The sequence below is a fragment of the Lucilia sericata genome, unplaced genomic scaffold (assembly GCF_015586225.1).
Source record: "Lucilia sericata isolate MDLA Ls3-8-SP2 unplaced genomic scaffold, ASM1558622v1 Contig000869F_arrow, whole genome shotgun sequence".
Lineage (NCBI taxonomy): Eukaryota > Metazoa > Arthropoda > Insecta > Diptera > Calliphoridae > Lucilia > Lucilia sericata.
This window is the reverse complement of record NW_023994860.1, coordinates 17,211-35,034: the sequence shown is the minus strand read 5'-3', so window position 1 is coordinate 35,034 and position 17,824 is coordinate 17,211. Positions and strand designations below refer to the sequence as shown.

Below are 17,824 nucleotides of genomic sequence, written 5' to 3'. Positions count from 1 at the left end.
TGTTCTAGTTCTGTTCTAGTTCTGTTCTAGTCTGTTCTAGTTCTGTTCTAGTTCTGTTCTAGTTCTGTTCTAGTTCTGTTCTAGTTCTGTTCAAGTTCGTTCTAGTTCTGTTCTAGTGTTCTAGTTCTAGTTCTGTTCTAGTTCTGTTCTAGTTCTGTTCTAGTTCTGTTCTAGTTCTGTTCTAGTTCGTTCTAGTTCTGTTCTAGTTCTAGTTCTGTTCTAGTTCTGTTCTAGTTCTGTTCTAGTTCTGTTCTAGTTCTGTTCTAGTTCTGTTCTAGTTCTGTTCTAGTTCTGTTCTAGTTCTGTTCTAGTTCTGTTCTAGTTCTGTTCTAGTTCTGTTCTAGTTCTAGTTCTGTTCTAGTTCTGTTCTAGTTCTGTTCTAGTTCTGTTCTAGTTTCTGTTCTAGTTCTGTTCTAGTTCTGTTCTAGTTCTGTTCTAGTTCTGTTCTAGTTCTGTTCTAGTTCTGTTCTAGTTCTGTTCTAGTTCTGTTCTAGTTCTGTTCTAGTTCTGTTCTAGTTCTGTTCTAGTTCTGTTCTAGTTTGTTCTAGTTCTAGTTCTAGTTTCTAGTTCTAGTAGTTCTAGTTCTAGTTCTGTTCTAGTTCTGTTCTAGTTCTGTTCTAGTTCTGTTCTAGTTCTGTTCTAGTTCTGTTCTAGTTCTGTTCTAGTTCTGTTCTAGTTCTGTTCTAGTTCTGTTCTAGTTCTGTTCTAGTCTGTTCTAGTTCTGTTCTAGTTCTGTTCTAGTTCTGTTCTAGTTCTGTTCTAGTTCTGTTCTAGTTCTGTTCTAGTTCTGTTCTAGTTCTGTTCTAGTTCTGTTCTAGTTCTGTTCTAGTTCTGTTCTAGTTTGTTCTAGTCTGTTCTAGTTCTGTTCTAGTTCTGTTCTAGTCTGTTCTAGTCTGTTCTAGTTCTGTTCTAGTTCTGTTCTAGTTCTGTTCCAGTTCTGTTCTAGTTCTGTACTAGTTCTGTTGAAGTTATGTTTTAGTTCGGTTTTAGTTCTGTTTTAGTTCTGTTCTAGTTCTGTTCTAGACAAGAAAAAAGCTTTTACATAAAAAAGCTTTTTACCAAGAACGAGCTTTTAGCGTTAGAAAGAAGAGTATTTAATTATTCGTTTTTAACTGATTTTAGTTAAAGTTATATTTTAATTTTTTTTATTATTTTTCTATCAGTTAAATATTCAAATAGCTGACAAATTTATAACTTTTTGCTATAAAGCATTTGAAAAGCTCAGCTGTAAACGTTCCGTTGTTAAGAATTGTATGGAATACAAAATGCATTTACTAGTTTGTTCGTTCATTCTCTAATACGGGGAGTTTGAAACGTGACAGAATTTTTTTGATTTGTCATTTACGAACACATTGGGAAAGATGGACGGGTGGATAGATGGATGGATTGGACAAGTATACAGAAAGTAGACACACACACATACATTAAACAATTGTGTAGAGAATTTCAAGTTTATGGTTGAGCTTTAAATAAAAATACATTTTTAATTGTTAAGTAATAAAATTTTATTATATTAAAACAGTTAAACAGCTAAATTAGCAAATAAACATAAGTTTTAGTAAAAAGGTGAAAAAATTTGGATTCCAAAAAAAAAAAAAATCAATAAATGAATTTTAAAACATGTTCTTCTTCTGAAATTTCTTGAGAATGTCCAGAATTCTATAAATTTGTAATAATTTGTTTAAACTAAAGCCTTTTTTTAGAATTATTTTCTATTAAAAACAGACTTCTCTAGTCAATTTTTAAGGCAAATTTAGTTCATGTCTAAGTTTGTCCTAATGAACATCAATCATATTTATAACCGTTTTTATTAATTTCTAATAATTTTATGGTGATTTTTGTATAAATTTCTTTTTGATCATTTAACCATTTGGGTTTTAAATAATTGTTTTAATAACACATTAAAGACTTTATAACAAAAGTGGGGAAGTATGTGTGGTTTATTCAAACGCCCTTTTAAATGTTTAATAATTTCCTGCATTTGAGACAACAACAAACAAACTGCAGTTAAGTGGGTTTTACCTTAAAAGGGGGGACAATAACGACGACCAACGGTGGTTTTCTTTAAAAAACTAATAAATTAAAAATTCTTAAATTATTCCAATAAAAGAACACAATTGAGTCTACAGAATGTCATTAAATGTTAAATATTTCTCTATGAACTTAACTCACCACCCTCGTTTACTGTTAAATAAACAATTTATTTATTTCCAAATAGAAATTCTTTAAATTATCAATGCTAATTTAAAACAGTTCAATGCTACAGTTTTTTATCTTATTTTTTTTTTGTTTTTTGACTTAAAAATATCACAACTTGTTCCACAAGAATTTAAATATTTAAATTTCTATTGATTTTTTTCTCAAAAAAAAAAAATATTTTAAAATTCCTTTTTGCAAAATAATAAAAAAATTAAATATTCTTTAAAAACGTGATCGTTTACATAAATTTAAAACAAAAAAAATTATTGTTAAAAAATTTAACAACAATTAAAAGCACGCACATTTCTCAAAATATTATTTATCCCAAAAAAAAAAAAAAACAGCAGCCCATATATTTTGACAGTTGGACAGCTGTCATATGTTTTAGTGTTTTAGTTAAATTAGTGATCTATTAATAACAACAACAATTTCCAGAAGCAAAATAAAAAAACTAAACAAAAAAGTAAATAAATATTACATGTTAAACAGCTCTTAAAGGGTTTCCTCTCCCTTGAAAACAACACTAAAGAGAGTACCAAAACAAAGAGCAAACTCTTTTTTTTATCTCAATAGCTAATTAAGCGTTTTTTTTTTAAGATAAAAACATTTTTCTTAAGATTTAAATATTTATTTAAAATAAAAAACATTCAAAAACTTTTGGGAATTCATGGGAATACACAAGTTCGGGTATTTCCCTAGAACAGAACTAGAACAGAACTAGAACTGAACTAGAACAGAACTAGAACAGAACTAGAACAGAACTAGAACAGAACTAGAACAGAACTAGAACAGAAACTAGAAAGAACTAGAACAGAACTAGAACAGAACAAAAACTAGAACAGAACAAAACTAGAACAGAACAAACTAGTAACAGAACAAAACTAGAACTGAACTAGAACTGAACTAGAACTGAACTAGAACTGAACTAGAACTGAACTAGAACTGAGCTAGAACTGAACTGAACAACTAGAACAGAACTAGAACAGAACTAGAACAGAACTAGAACAGACTAGAACAGAACTAGAACAGAACTAGAACAGAACTAGAACAGAACTCGAACAGAAACTCGAACAGAAACTAGAACAGAATAGACAGAAGGAACAGAACGAGAACAGAACTAGAACAGAACTAGAACAGAACTAGAACAGAACTAGAACAGAACTAGACAGAACTAGACAGAACTAGAACAGAACTAGAACAGAACTAGAACAGAACTAGAACAGAACTAGAACAGAACTAGAACAGAACTAGAACAGAACTAGAACAAACTAGAACAGAACTAGAACCGAACTAGAACAGACTAGAACAGACTAGAACAGTAAAACTAGAACATAACTAGACAGAACTAGAACAGAACTAGAACAGAACTAGAAACAGAACTAGAACAGAACTAGAACAGAACTAGAACGAACTAGACAGAACTAGAACAGAACTAGAACAGAACTAGAACAGAACTAGAACAGAACTAGAACAGAACTAGAACAGAACTAGAACAGAACTGAACAGACTAGAACAGAACTAGAACAGAACTAGAACGAACTAGAACAGAACTAGAACAGAACTAGAACAGAACTAGAACAGAACTAGAACAGAACTAGAACGGAACTAGAACAGAACTAGAACAGAACTAGAACAGAACTAGAACAGAACTAGAACAGAACTAGAACAGAACTAGAACAGAACTAGAACAGAAACTAGAAACAGAACTAGAACAGAACTAGAACAGAACTAGAACAGAACTAGAACATAACTAGAACAAACTAGAACAGAACTAGAACAGAACTAGAACAGAACTAGAACAGTACTAGAACAGAACTAGAACAGAACTAGAACTGAACTAGAACTGAACTAGAACTGAACTAGAACTGAACTAGAACTGAACTAGAACTGAACTAGAAAGAACTAGAACTAGAACTAGAACTGAACTAGAACTGAACTAGAACTGAACTAGAACTGAACTAGAAGAACTAGAACAGAACTAGAACAGAACTAGAACAGAACTAGAACAGAACTAGAACAGAACAGAACTAGAACAGAACTAGAACAGACTAGAACTGAACTAGAACTGAACTAGAACTGAACTAGAACTGAACTAGAACTGAACTAGAACTGAACTAGACTGAAATAGAACTGAACTAGCCTGAACTAGAACTGAACTAGAACTGAACTCTAGAAACTGAACTAGAACATGAACTAGAACTGAACTAGAACTGAACTAGAACTGAACTAGAACTGAATTAGAACTGAACTAGAACTGAACTAGAACTAGAATGAACTAAAACTGAACTAGAACTGAACTAGAACTGAACTAGAACTGAACTAGAACTGAACTAGAAACTGAACTAGACGACTAGAACTGACTAGAACTGAACTAGAACTGAACTAGAACTGAACTAGAACTAGAAACTGAACTAGAACTGAACTAGAACTAAATGAACTGAACTAGAACTGAACTAGAACTGAACTAGAACTGAACTAGAACTGAACTAGACTGAACTAGAACTGAACTAGAACTGAACTAGAACTGAACTAGAACTGAACTAGAACTGAACTAAACTAGAACTAGAACTGAAACTAAGAACTGAACTGAACTAGAACTGAACTAGAACTGAACTAGAACTGAATAGAACAGAACTAAAAGAACTAGAACAGAACTAGAACAGAACTAGAACAGAACTAGAACTGAACTAGAACTGAACTAGAACTGAACTAGAACTGAACTAGAACTGAACTAGAACTGAACTAGAACTAACTAGAACTGAACTAGAACTGAACTAGAACTGAACTAGAACTGAACTAGAACTGAACTAGAACTGAACTAGAACTGAACTAGAACTGAAATAGAACTGAACTAGAACTGAACTAGAACTGAACTAGAACTGAACTAGAACTGAACTAGAACTGAACTAGAACTGAACTAGAACTGAACTAGAACTGAACTAGAACTGAACTAGAACTGAACTAGACTGAACTAGAACTGAACTGAACTAGAACTGAACTAGAACTGAACTAAAACTGAACTAGAACTGAACTAGAACTAGAACTGAACTAGAACTGAACTAGAACTGAACTAGAACTGAACTAGAACTGAACTAGAACTGAACTAGAACTGAACTAGAAACAGAACTAGAACTAGAACTAGAACTAGAACTAGAACTAGAACTAGACTTAACTAGAACTGAATTAACTAGAACTGAACTAGAACTAACTAGAACTGAACTAGAACTGAACTAGAACTGAACTAGAACTGAACTAGAACTGAACTAGAACTGAACAGAACTAGAACTGAACTAGAACTGAACTAGAACTAAAACTAGAACTGAACTAGAACTGAAATAGACAGAACTAGAACAGAACTAGAACAGAACTAGAACAGAACTAGAACAGAACTAGAACTGAACTAGAACTGAACTAGAACTGAACTAGAACTGAACTAGAACTTAACTAGAACTGAACTAGAACTGAACTAGAACTTACCTAGAACTGAACTAGAACTGAACTAGAACTTGAACTAGAACTGATTAGAATTGTACGGAACTATATTTTTATAATTTAACTACATAGTTGTTAACACTGTTTTCTTTACTCACTTGGTGAAGACAATGTTGTTGGTGTTGTGTTTTGGTTTTTCTTTTATTAAGGAAACAAAAGCAACAAGTTTTTTTTTTTTTTGTTTGTTTACTCTTTTTTCTTTCTTTCGTTAAGGTTCTCTCACACTTTAATTTTGTTTACAACTTTGCACTCTTTCACTTTGTTTTTTTTTTTTACGATCTCACTTTTTGTTATTGCTTTTACTGTTGGACTTTTTGCTTTGCTTATTCTTGCTTTTTCTTATAATTTTTTTCATATTTCATATTATTGAAATATTTGACAACTTTTGTTGTTGTTGTTGTTGCTGTTATATTATTTTGTTTATACACTGCTGTATAATAAATGCTTTATATATTTTTGCTGTTGTTGTTGTTGGTTTTCATACATTTGGCAATAATTGCTTTAATTATTTCTTTCAATATTTATTTTATTAATTAACACACATGATTTAAATAATATATAACAATAACTATTTGTTAAAAACACCACTTTTTTTTTTTGAGAAATAATTATTTAACCTCAACTTTAATAGAACACATTTTGTAAGGTTTTGGATGATTTCTTGGGGAAAAAAAAAACACTTGTTTAAGTAAAACTTTTTTTAATTTTTAGCAATAATTGAAAAATTTTTCTTCTTTTTGTGGTTTATTTACATTTGTAGGGTTTTATTTTTTTTAATATTTATTTAAACTGCGCACGCAAAAAACTATTTTTTTTTATTAAATTTTGTTTTACTTTTTTTTCGATCGTTGCAAAACTAAACTCTCCGTTTACAAAAAAAATCACTTTTACGTACCGTAGTCGGCGTTTAACTGTTTCAGCATTGCGCAAATAACCAGTGTGAGACGATGGCGTTGTTAAAGCAGGCACCACACAACATGTGCTGCTAACAGTTCCCCTCAATTGTCTCCTTCATTAATGAAAATAACAAACAAACACACAAACCCCACAAGAAACAAATAGAAAACACACACACACACACACCAAGTGTGTTTGTTAGGCATGACAAACGCAAAACATTAATAAAAATAACAACAAAACCCATACAAAATTGATCTTAATATTAATTAAGAGTAGAGATTAATCATTTGTGTTTATGAAAGAGAATATTTCTCCTTTTCATTGCTTTAGAAAGAGAGTTTATTTCTTCATGTGTGAATTTAGTCACCTGTTTTTTTTTTCTCCAATATTTAAATTTTGCGTTCTTGGCTGTTTTAAATATTACAGACCTCGCATTCATATTGTTGGTTGTCTAGGTCTGATAAGAAGTCATCTAACACTGGGTGGGTTTAATTTGGTTAAACTTTTAGTTATGGATTTAGGATTTTCCCCAAAAAAAGTTTAAAAGACAACTTTAATTTCCTGCTAATCTTAATAAAAATAAGGAATTTTTCCCAAAAAAATTAAAAATTTTTAAAATTTCCCTTTTTTGGGATTTTGTTTAAAAAATTTTTGGAATTTAAAAATGTTTTCCAGAAATTATGTTTATTTTGTTACAAAAACAACATTTTTATAAAAATGTCCCTTAAATTATAAAAAATTTCCCTTTTAGGGATTTTTGTTAAACATTTTGGGAATTTAAAAATTGTTTCATAAAATTTCAAGAAATAATGTGTTTTAGTACAAAAACAATATTTTTAGTAAAATTTCCCTTAAATTTTATAAATTTCCCCTAAATTTTACGAATTTCCCTTTTTGGGATTTTTGTTAAAAACTTGGGAAATTGAAAATTTTCACTAAAATTTCGAAAAAAAATATTTAACTTGCATTTACTGATCTACTTTTATGAAAATTTCCCTAAAATTTTTTAAAATTTCCCTTTTTGGGATTTTTTTTCAAAATGTTGGAAATTATAAAAAATTTATACAAATTCCCTAACTTAAGTATTTTTCTTCCAAAATAACATTTTTATAAAAATTTCCCTTAAATTTTAGAAATTTCCCTTTTTAGGATTTTTGTTAAAAATTTAGGAAATTTTAAGAATTTTACAAAAATTCCAAAATTTTTCCTACAAAATAAAATTTTTGTTTATATTTTGTTACAAAAACAACACTTTTATAAAAATTTCCCTTAAATTTTCAAAATTTCCCTTTTAGGGATTTTGTTAAACATTTTGGAAATTTAAACATTTTTCCACAAATATCAAGAAATCATGTGTAAAGTAAAATTTCTCCTAAATTTTAGAAATTTCCCCCAAATTTTATAAATTTTCCTTTTTGGGATTTTTTTTTTTTAAATTTAGGATTTTTAAAAAAATTCTACACAAATTTCAAGAAACTATGTATTTTGTTACAAAAATAATATTTTTCTAAAAATTTCTCCCAAATTTAAGAAATTTCCCTTTCTGGGATTTTTGTCAAACATTTTGGGAATTCAAGGGATTTGCGCAAAATTTCCTAATTTACATTATTTTGACAAGAAATAACAATTTTATAAAGTTTTATTTAAATTAATACACAATTTTTTCAAAATTTCCCTTCTGGATTTTAATTAAACATTTTGGGAATTCTGGGGATTTGCACAAAAATTCATATATTTGCTTTACTTTCATTGAGAAATAACATTTTTTTTCACTTTTCTTTAAATTTAACACAATTTTTTCGAAATTTCCCTTTCTGGGTTTATATCAGAATATTTTGGGAATTTGGGGGATTGCACCAAATTTACATAATTTGCTTTATTTTGTAATGAAATAACATATTTATTAAGTTTTCTTTAAATTTAATGCAATCTCTCAAAATTTCCCTTTCTGGGATTTTTAATTAACAATTTGGGAATTCAGTGGATTTGCTCAAATTCACATATTTGCTTTATTTTCATTGAGAAATAACATTTAAATTCACTTTTCTTTAAATTTAACACAATTTTTCAAATTTTTCCTTTCTGGGATTTTAGTTAAACAATTTTGGAATTCAGGGGATTGCACAAAACTTACATAATTTACTTTATTTTGCCATGAAATGACATCTTTATTAAGTTTTCTTAAAATTCAACACAATTTTCCAAATTTCCCTTTCTGGGATTTTTCTAAACATTTGGGAATTTGGGGCTTTGCACAAAATTTACATAATTTGCTTTATTTCGTCAAAAAATAACATCTTTTAAGTTTTCTTTCAATTTAACACAATTTTCAAAATATCCCTTTCTGGGATTGTTGTGAAATATTTTGGGAATTCGGTGGATTTCTTTTAATTTAACTCTATTTCTCAAAATGTCCCTTTTTGGGATTTTTATGAAACATTTTGGGAATTTGGGGGATTTGCTTAAATTTACATAATTTGTTTTTTTTTTTTTTTTTGTCAAGAAATAACATTTTCATTACATTTTTTTAAATTTTACACAATTTTTCGAAATTTCCCTTTCTGGGATTTTCTTTTAACATTTTGGGAATTCAAGGGATTTGCACAAAATTTACTAATTTACTTTATTTAGACAAAAAATAACATTTTTATTAAAGTTTCTTTAAATTTAACACAATTTTTTCAAATTTTCCTTTCCGGGATTTTTCTAAAACATTTGGGAATTTGAGGGATTTAAACAAATTTAAAGTTTTGCTTAATTTTTATTTAGAAACAACATTATTACTAAATTTTCTATAAATTTAACCCAATTTCTTAAAATTTTCCTTTCTGGGATTTTTATGAAACATTTTGGGAATTTGGGGGATTTACTTAAAATTTACTAATTTACTTAAATTACTCAAGAAATAACATTTTCTTTTATTTTTCATAAAATGTTACCCATTTTTTCGAAATTTCCCTTTCTGGGATTTTAACAAAAGATTTTGGGAATTCCGGGGATCTATGCAAAATTTAAAGATTTTGTTTATTTTGATTAGAAATGTTGTAGTTATTATTTTTAAGTTAAATTTTTCAAAATTTCCCTTTCTGGGATTTTGGTTAAACATTTTGGGAATTCTGGGGATTTAGGGAGAATTTACAGATTGGGTTTGTTTTACATGAAAATAGAATTTTGCATTCATTTTTAGTGAAATTTTACTAATTTTATAGCATTTTTAAAAAATCCCAATTTTTGGAGATTTTTAAAAAATTTTTTAGGAATTCAAGGGATTGTTGTTATTAAGAAATTAAAGAAGTTTTTAAGCGGTTTTCAAGAATTTTAGGGGAAATATGGAGGATTTTGTTGAAGAATTAAATTGTTTTGAAATTAGTTTTAAAAATTATGTAAGTTTTGTGACTTTTTGAAAATATTTTTTAATGATTTATGTTTATTTTGGAATTATTTAAACAATAATTATTACAAAAACTATTAATCTTTTGCTTAAACATTAAAGAAAAGAAATCGTTAGATAAAAAAAAAACGTACATTTGACGTGTATTAAGCAATCAAAATGAAAACAAAATCTTTAACAAAAATGACTTAAGTAAATGGCAAGTTACAAGATGCTAAACGATGAAAAAAGTAAATTTAAATAAATAAACAATTTATATTATAAAGCAATGTAAAATGAGTTTAAGTAAATAAATGAAATTAAATCAATATTAAGAAAGTAGTAAAAAGACTAGGGTTTCAATTTTAAAGTTTTAATGGATTTTTTTTTACAAAATTTTATTAAGGAATTATTCCTTTCAACTTTAGCCAGTTTTATTAATTTGACTTTGAACTTGTTTTGTTTGTTAAAAAAAAAACATTTGTCTTTTAAATTAATTTTAATTTTTACATTGAACTTCAGTTATATCAGTTGCAAATTATTATTTTTTACAACCAACAAAACAGGTAATATATATTTTTAATTAGACACCTAAGCCTCCTTTAACAACTTTAATAAAAAGCTTTATATGTATAAAGTTTTAGAACAAAATTTACTTTAGTTTCTTTAGGTTAAGGTGTAACTGCTAAACAACAACAACTACCTACAGCTATATAAAGAAAATAAAACAGAAATTTTGCAAAAAAAATATTTAAAAATAAGATGTATTTAAAAAAAAAAACCTGCTTGTGGTGACCACACGAGTTTCCCACAGATGATTCATAGAGACGACGACTACGTTTACTAGGAACTTAAAAACAACAACTCTAGAAGTTTGTTTTGTTATTGCTTTTAATTAGCAAAATTTCAAAGTTCAACTGAGCAGCCTAAAGAGTATAAAGAAATAAGCTAAATAAATAAACACAATGAAAGCGTTAAGCGACAAAAATTAGTAAAAAAAAATACAAGAAATGGAAAAAGTCACTTTCTGGGGTTTTAAAACAAGATTTGGGGATTTTGCACTAGAAATACCAAATATAAAGGATTTCCCTTAAATTTAATAAAATTTCCCATTCTGGGATTTTTGTTAAATATTTTGGGAATTCCAGGGATTTAAACAAAATTATTAAATTTTGTCAAGAGATAAGAATTTTATTAATTTTTCTTTAAATTTAACACAATTTTTCGAAATTTTTCTCTCTGGGATTTTGGTTAAACATTTTGGGAATTCAAGGGATTTACACAAAATTTACTAATTTCCTTAATTTTGTCAAGAAATAACATATTTAGTGCAAAAATTAACACAATTTTTCGAAATTTCCCTTTCTGGGATTATTGTTAAACATTTTGGGAATTCCAGGGATTTAAACAAAATTGATAAATTTTGGTTTATTTTGTCAAGTGATAACAATTCTATTCATTTTTCTTTAAATTTAACAAAAAATTCCTATATTTCCCTTTCTGGGATTTGTGAAAAACATTTTGGGAATTCAAGGAATTTACACAAAATTTATAATTGTCTTTATTTTGTCAAGAACTAACATATTTAGTGACTTTTTGCTAAAATTAACACAATTTTTCGAAATTTCCCTCTCTGGGATTTTCGTTAAGCATTTTGGGAATTCCAGGGATTTAAACAAAATTGATAAATTTTGTTTTATTTTGTCACGAAATAGCAATTCTATAAATTTTTCTTTAAATTTCTCACAATTGTTCAAAATTTCCCTTTATGGGATTTTTATGGAACAATTTGGGAATTCAGGGGATTTAATAAAATTTACTAAATTTGCTTTATTTTGTCAAGAAATATCATATTTAGTAATTTTTTGCTAAAATTAACACAATTTTTCAAAATTTCCCTTTTCTGGGATTTTTGTTAAACATTTTGGGAATTCTAGGGATTTACACAAAACTAACAATATTTGCTTTATTATGTCAAGAAATAACAATTCCATAATTTTTCTTTAAATTTAAAACAATTTTTCGAAATTTTCCTTTCTGGGATTTTCGTTAAGCATTTTGGGAATTCCAGGGATTTAAACAAAATTGATAAATTTTGTTTTATTTTGTCAATAAATAAGAAAAAATTTAAATTTCATTAATTTTTGTTAAACATTTTGGGAATTCAAGGGATTTTACAAAATTGACAGTTTTGCTTTATTTTCATTTAGAAACAACATTTTTAATAAGTTTTCTTTAAATTTAAGAAGAATTTACGAAATTTCCCTTTTTGAGATTTTTATTAAACATTTTGGGAATTCAAGAGATTTACATAAAATTGACAAATTTTGCGTTATTTTGTAAAGAAATAACCATTATATTAATTTTTCTTTAAATTTAACACAAGTTTTCGAAATTTTCCTTTCTGGGATTTTAAAAAATCTTTTAAGGAATTCACGGGATTTGAGTAAAACTCAAAAACTGACTTAATTTTATATAAGAAATACATTGTTAATGAAGTTCTCTTAAAATTTAGGTATTTTAAGTTTTTGGGATTTTGGAAAACTTTTTGGGAATTCGCAGGATTAAGGTAAAACTAACAAAGTTCCTCTATTTGGCTCAAGAATTTTAATTTTGAGTAAAATTTCTTTAAAATAACATGATTTTAACTTCTGGGATTTTTGAAATACTTTTTGGGAACTCACGGTATTTTACAAAAACTCAATTATTTCTCTTATTATGTTATAGAAATATGATTTTTATTGATATATCCTTAAAACTACAGAAAATTACTTTCCTAGGAATTTAAGAAAACTTTTTGGGAATTCGAAATTTAAATAAAACTCCTAAATTTCCTCGAATTTGTTAAAAAAAAACTATAATTTTCATTGAAATCTTTTAAAACTTTCATTAATTTTCATTTCTGGGATTTTAAAAAACTTTTTAGGAATTCATGGGATTTGAGTAAAACTCAAAAATTCACTTAATTTTATATAAGAATTACATTGTTAACGAAGTTATCTTAAATTTAGGTATTTTAAGTTTCTGGGGGTTTTTAGAAAACTTTTTAGGAATTCAAGCGATTTAAAACTAAAACTCACAGATTTTCTCTATTTTGTTCAAAAATTGTAATTTTGAGAAAAATTCCGTTAAAATTACATGATATTATTTTCTGGGATTTTAGGAAACTTTTTGGGAATTCACGGTATTTGAGTAAAATTCATAAAATTTACTTTTTTTTGTGTAAAAACTTGATTTTTCACTAAAATTTGTTAAAAATTTTATAAATTTGATATTCTAGGATTTTAGAAAATCATTATGGGAATTCGCGGGATTTGAGTAAAACTCGCAAATTTTCTATTTTTTATGTAACAAATATGATTTTTCATTAAAATTTGTTTCAAATTTAAGAAATTTCACTTTCTGGAATTTTAGAAAACATATTGGGAATTCACGGGATTTGTGTAAAACTCAAAAATTCACTTAAATTTATATAAGAATTACATTGTTAATGAAATACTCTTGAAATTTAGGTATTTTAGGTTTCTGGGATTTGTGAAAAACTTTTTGGGAATTCACGGGATTTGAAGAAAATGTATAGATTAAGGCGGGATTAAGATTAAACTCACAAATTTCCTCTATTTTGTTAAAATAATTCACAATTTTTGTTTTTTTATTGTTATTTATTATTAATACTTGACAAATTAATAACAGATTTTATTTAATTTTATACATAGATTCAGACTAATCTGGTGTCTGTTATCTGCTGCCACAATTTATTGCGTTTTTCACTGACGTCGGGAGTTTCTATATCATGAAAACTTTTTTTACGCCATTCCTCAAAGGCCGGTTGGGTTTGAGACTTCAAGCTTTGCAGGGTATTTAGCAGAGATGATAAAAAGCCAGGAAAACCCTGCGAGGAGGGGATAGCTGCATTATCAGCGGCTTTTGCTGCAGTTAGGCACGAAATTGTTATGATTAAAACCAAGAAAATATGTTTAGTTGAAGACATTTTATAAAATTTTTGACAAAAAAAATAGTTTTAAACAAAATTTGCTGCTAAACACGCTGAAAAGAGGGTATACACTGCTTAGTAGATAATTTAGGCTTTATGACAATTATAAGCAAAAAAATTAAAAAAAAAAAAAAAACAAAACAATTATTATTTAAAAGATTAGATTAAATGGATTTTTATGAGTAATTTTATAATTTACAACAAAAGCCTAAAAGTAGGCTTTAGATTTTAATTAACTTGTATCAAGAATAAAATTTTTTGTTATTTGTTTTAAAAAAACGCCTAAAAATAGGATTTTTTTATTTGGTTGTTAACTTAATTATCTTTTTGAAAAGATTTTTTATCTTAAATTCTTTAAATTAAAAAAAAATAAAATCTTGTTGTTTTTGTAACACACCCTTTAACATGTTAAAACAAATTTATCATTTATTTAAAAACAAATAATAACAAACCTGTACCAATTATGTCACTTATGTTTTATATTTTAATGAAAAAAATCTATAAATAAGAGCTTTTTTAAGAAAAATTTTGGCAATTTCTGTTTGAATATTAAAGAAATAACTGATAAAGAAAGAAAAAAAAAAACGCAATTAATTAATTGAAAAAAGAAAATAAATATAAAATGAAACTTTTTATATTAACCCTAATAATAGCCCTAAAAGGGTTAAGTCAGGCGCAAGAGGACTTAACTCAAGTAAGTACTCTGATCCACATAATCTAACAAGAAAAAAATGATCTTAATAATCTTTCTCTCCAGCTTTGTTGGGAGCAACCTTTGGGTCATGTCTTGCCCCATCCTTTAGACTGTGGCCGCTATATTGTTTGCAATGAGGAGTTAAAGCCTTCGGTACATAACTGTGAATTGGGTTTTCATTTTGATGCCTTGCGTAAGGTGTGCAATTGGCCTGAATATGCCAATTGTCAAGTGGCCAGTCCTACTCAAGTGACTGCTGCGCAGCAAATCGTAACAACTGTCATGCCATGGCATTCTTCTTTAATAGCTTTAGATGTCTTAACCGGTGAAACTGTAGATCCTCTCACTCACTATGATCCTGATAATGTTTTATGTCGTCATTATGGTGCCTATTTCTTGCCAACATCCTCAAAAATGTCGTTCCTATTATTTGTGTGCTTATGGTCATATGCATGAACACTCATGCGGTGTGGGTACTCTCTGGAATTATCTTACTCAACAATGTGTTCTTAATCATAAGGCTGAATGTTATCATTTGGCTCACGAAGAAGAACAGGAAATCGAAAATAGTTTAGCCACTAGCACGGATAATCCTTTAATGGTCTGTTATCCGCTAAGCACTACAATAGCACCCACTAGGCCGTCACGTACTACAAACACCACACCTTTCCCGACCCAAACACCACGCACATCTAAGCCCAGTAGGCCCACAGCTGCCACACCAACACGTTATCCCTCCACAAAACGTCCCAACTCTACAATCCTTATCATATTGTATGCCCTGCCAAACGTCAGAGTTATGCTGCTCATCCCAAAGATTGGCGGTAATACTTTATTTGTATAATGGGTACACCGGTTAGAGACCTCTTGTCCGGTTGGTCTTTTCTGGGATTCACAAAAGGAATATTGTGATTTGCCCGAAAATGTTAAGTGTTTCAGTAAATAATCTAAACATTTTTAAATAAATAATAACAAAGAATTTTATATAAAAAAGTAAATTTTATAGATTATAGAAAGAACGAGGACTAACGGACCATAGTAGGCTCTTGTAAGGACTATACACTATACTAATGATTGTATAAGGCTTGCCTAAATTATAGACATAGGACTAGACTTAGACATAGACTATAGACTAGACTATAGACTAGACTATAGACCTAGACTATAGACTAGGCTATAGACGACTATAGAACTAGACTATAGGACTAGACTATAGACTAGACTATAGACTAGACTATAGACTAGACTATAGACTAGACTATAGACTAGACTATAGACTAGACTATAGACTAGACTATAGACTAGACTATAGACTAGACTATAGACTAGACTATAGACTAGACTATAGACTAGACTATAGACTAGACTATAGACTAGAGACTAGACTATAGACTAGACTATAGACTAGACTATAGACTAGACTATAGACTAGACTATAGACTAGACTATAGACTAGACTATAGACTAGACTATAGACTAGACTATAGACTAGACTATAGACTAGACTATAGACTAGACTATAGACTAGACTATAGACTAGACTATAGACTAGACTATAGACTAGACTATAGACTAGACTATAGACTAGACTATAGACTAGACTATAGACTAGACTATAGACTAGACTATAGACTAGACTATAGACTAGACTATAGACTAGACTATAGACTAGACTATAGACTAGACTATAGACTAGGCTATAGACTAAGAATATCGACTAGAACTATAGACTAGGACTATACTAGACTAGGACTATAGACTAGACTATAGACTCGACTATAGACTAGACTATAGACTAGACTATAGACTAGACTATAGACTAGACTATAGACGAGACTATAGACTAGACTATAGACTAGACTAGACTATAGACTAGACTATAGACTAGACTATAGACTAGACTATAGACTAGACTATAGACTAGACTATAGACTAGACTATAGACTAGACTATAGACTAGACTATAGATAGACTATAGACTAGACTATAGACTAGACTATAGACTAGACTATAGACTAGGCTTAGACTAGACTATAGACTAGACTATAGACTAGACTATAGACTAGACTATAGGACTAAGACTATAGACTAGACTATAGACTAGACTATAGACTAGACTATAGACTAGACTATAGACGAGACTATAGACTAGACTATAGACTAGACTATAGACTAGACTATAGACTAGACTATAGACTATACTATAGACTAAAACTATAGACTAGACTAAGACTAGACTATAGACTAGACTAAGACTAGACTATAGACTATAGACTAGACTATAGACTAGACTATAGACTAGACTATAGACTAGACTATAGACTAGACCATAGACTAGACTATAGACTAGACTATAGACTAGACTATAGACTAGACTATAGACTAGACTATAGACTAGACTATAGACTAGACTATAGACTAGACTATAGACTAGACTATAGACTAGACTATAGACTAGACTATAGACTAGACTATAGACTAGTCTATAGACTTGACTATAGACTAGACTATAGATTAGACTATAGACTAGACTATAAACTAGACTATAGACTAGACTATAGACTAGACTATAGACTAGACTATAGACTAGACTATAGACTAGACTATTTGCTATTATTATAATATTAAATTTTTGAATAAACTATTCTATATCAAGCTCTTTAAAAATATTTCTTATTGCTTATTAAAACATAATTAACAATAGTAGATTTTCAAAAATTCTCGGTTACAATCTCAAGAACACTTGTTATTCTAATCTCTTACGACTTGTTAAAGCACATGTTCAAATCTTCAGCTGCCAAATTTTTTGATTGACCAGTTCAATGTGTTTGTGAAAAGATATATCGACAAAAATAAATACTCTCTTATATATGTATAATGTTTATTATATTTTCAACTAATTTAAAAAAGTATATCAATCAAAAAATTTTTTTATAAAAATGGCCAAAATTTGCAAGTAAATAGCGAAAAAACAAACATATGAATTGATATTCATGCAAAGCGTGAGTCAACAAGGTTTATTTTTGAAAATAACACTGATAGTCTAGAAACGTCATAAAGTCTAAACACGATGAAGAATTTTGTGAAGAAATAATTAGATTTTTTAGCCAAAACAAGATATTTGAAGAAGAACTAACTAACTAACAACTAACTAACTAACTAACTAACAACTAAC

General features: G+C 28.4%; 2 protein-coding genes across 6 annotated transcripts in view; one reads left to right on the top strand and one right to left on the bottom strand.

Moving 5' to 3' along the window:
- LOC119608676 (myb-like protein M) overlaps nt 1-5,878 on the bottom strand; it is a 157,760-nt gene extending 151,882 nt beyond the window's left edge. For all 5 annotated transcript variants that reach the window (XR_005231832.1, XM_037963181.1, XM_037963182.1 and 2 more), the window contains exon 1: nt 5,790-5,878. The gene's annotated coding sequence lies outside the window, so the exon portion shown is untranslated. The remainder of the gene's footprint in view (nt 1-5,789) is intronic.
- An 8,617-nt stretch (nt 5,879-14,495) lies between these two features.
- LOC119608674 lies at nt 14,496-15,493 on the top strand. The gene is made up of 3 exons (XM_037963179.1): nt 14,496-14,649; nt 14,713-15,081; nt 15,170-15,493. The coding sequence occupies exons 1-3, from the start codon at nt 14,578-14,580 to the stop codon at nt 15,491-15,493; spliced, it is 765 nt and encodes a 254-aa protein (XP_037819107.1). The 5' UTR covers nt 14,496-14,577.
- Nucleotides 15,494-17,824: the final 2,331 nt, after the last annotated feature.

Excerpts from the sequence above, each read along its gene's own strand:
- LOC119608674 (XM_037963179.1), top strand. The coding sequence starts at position 14,578 with ATGAAACTTTTTATATTAACCCTAATAATAGCCCTAAAAGGGTTAAGT. Across the intron at positions 14,650-14,712 it reads CGCAAGAGGACTTAACTCAA|CTTTGTTGGGAGCAACCTTT; the intron begins GTAAGTACTCTG and ends CTTTCTCTCCAG. Across the intron at positions 15,082-15,169 it reads AAATGTCGTTCCTATTATTT|GCTGAATGTTATCATTTGGC; the intron begins GTGTGCTTATGG and ends CTTAATCATAAG.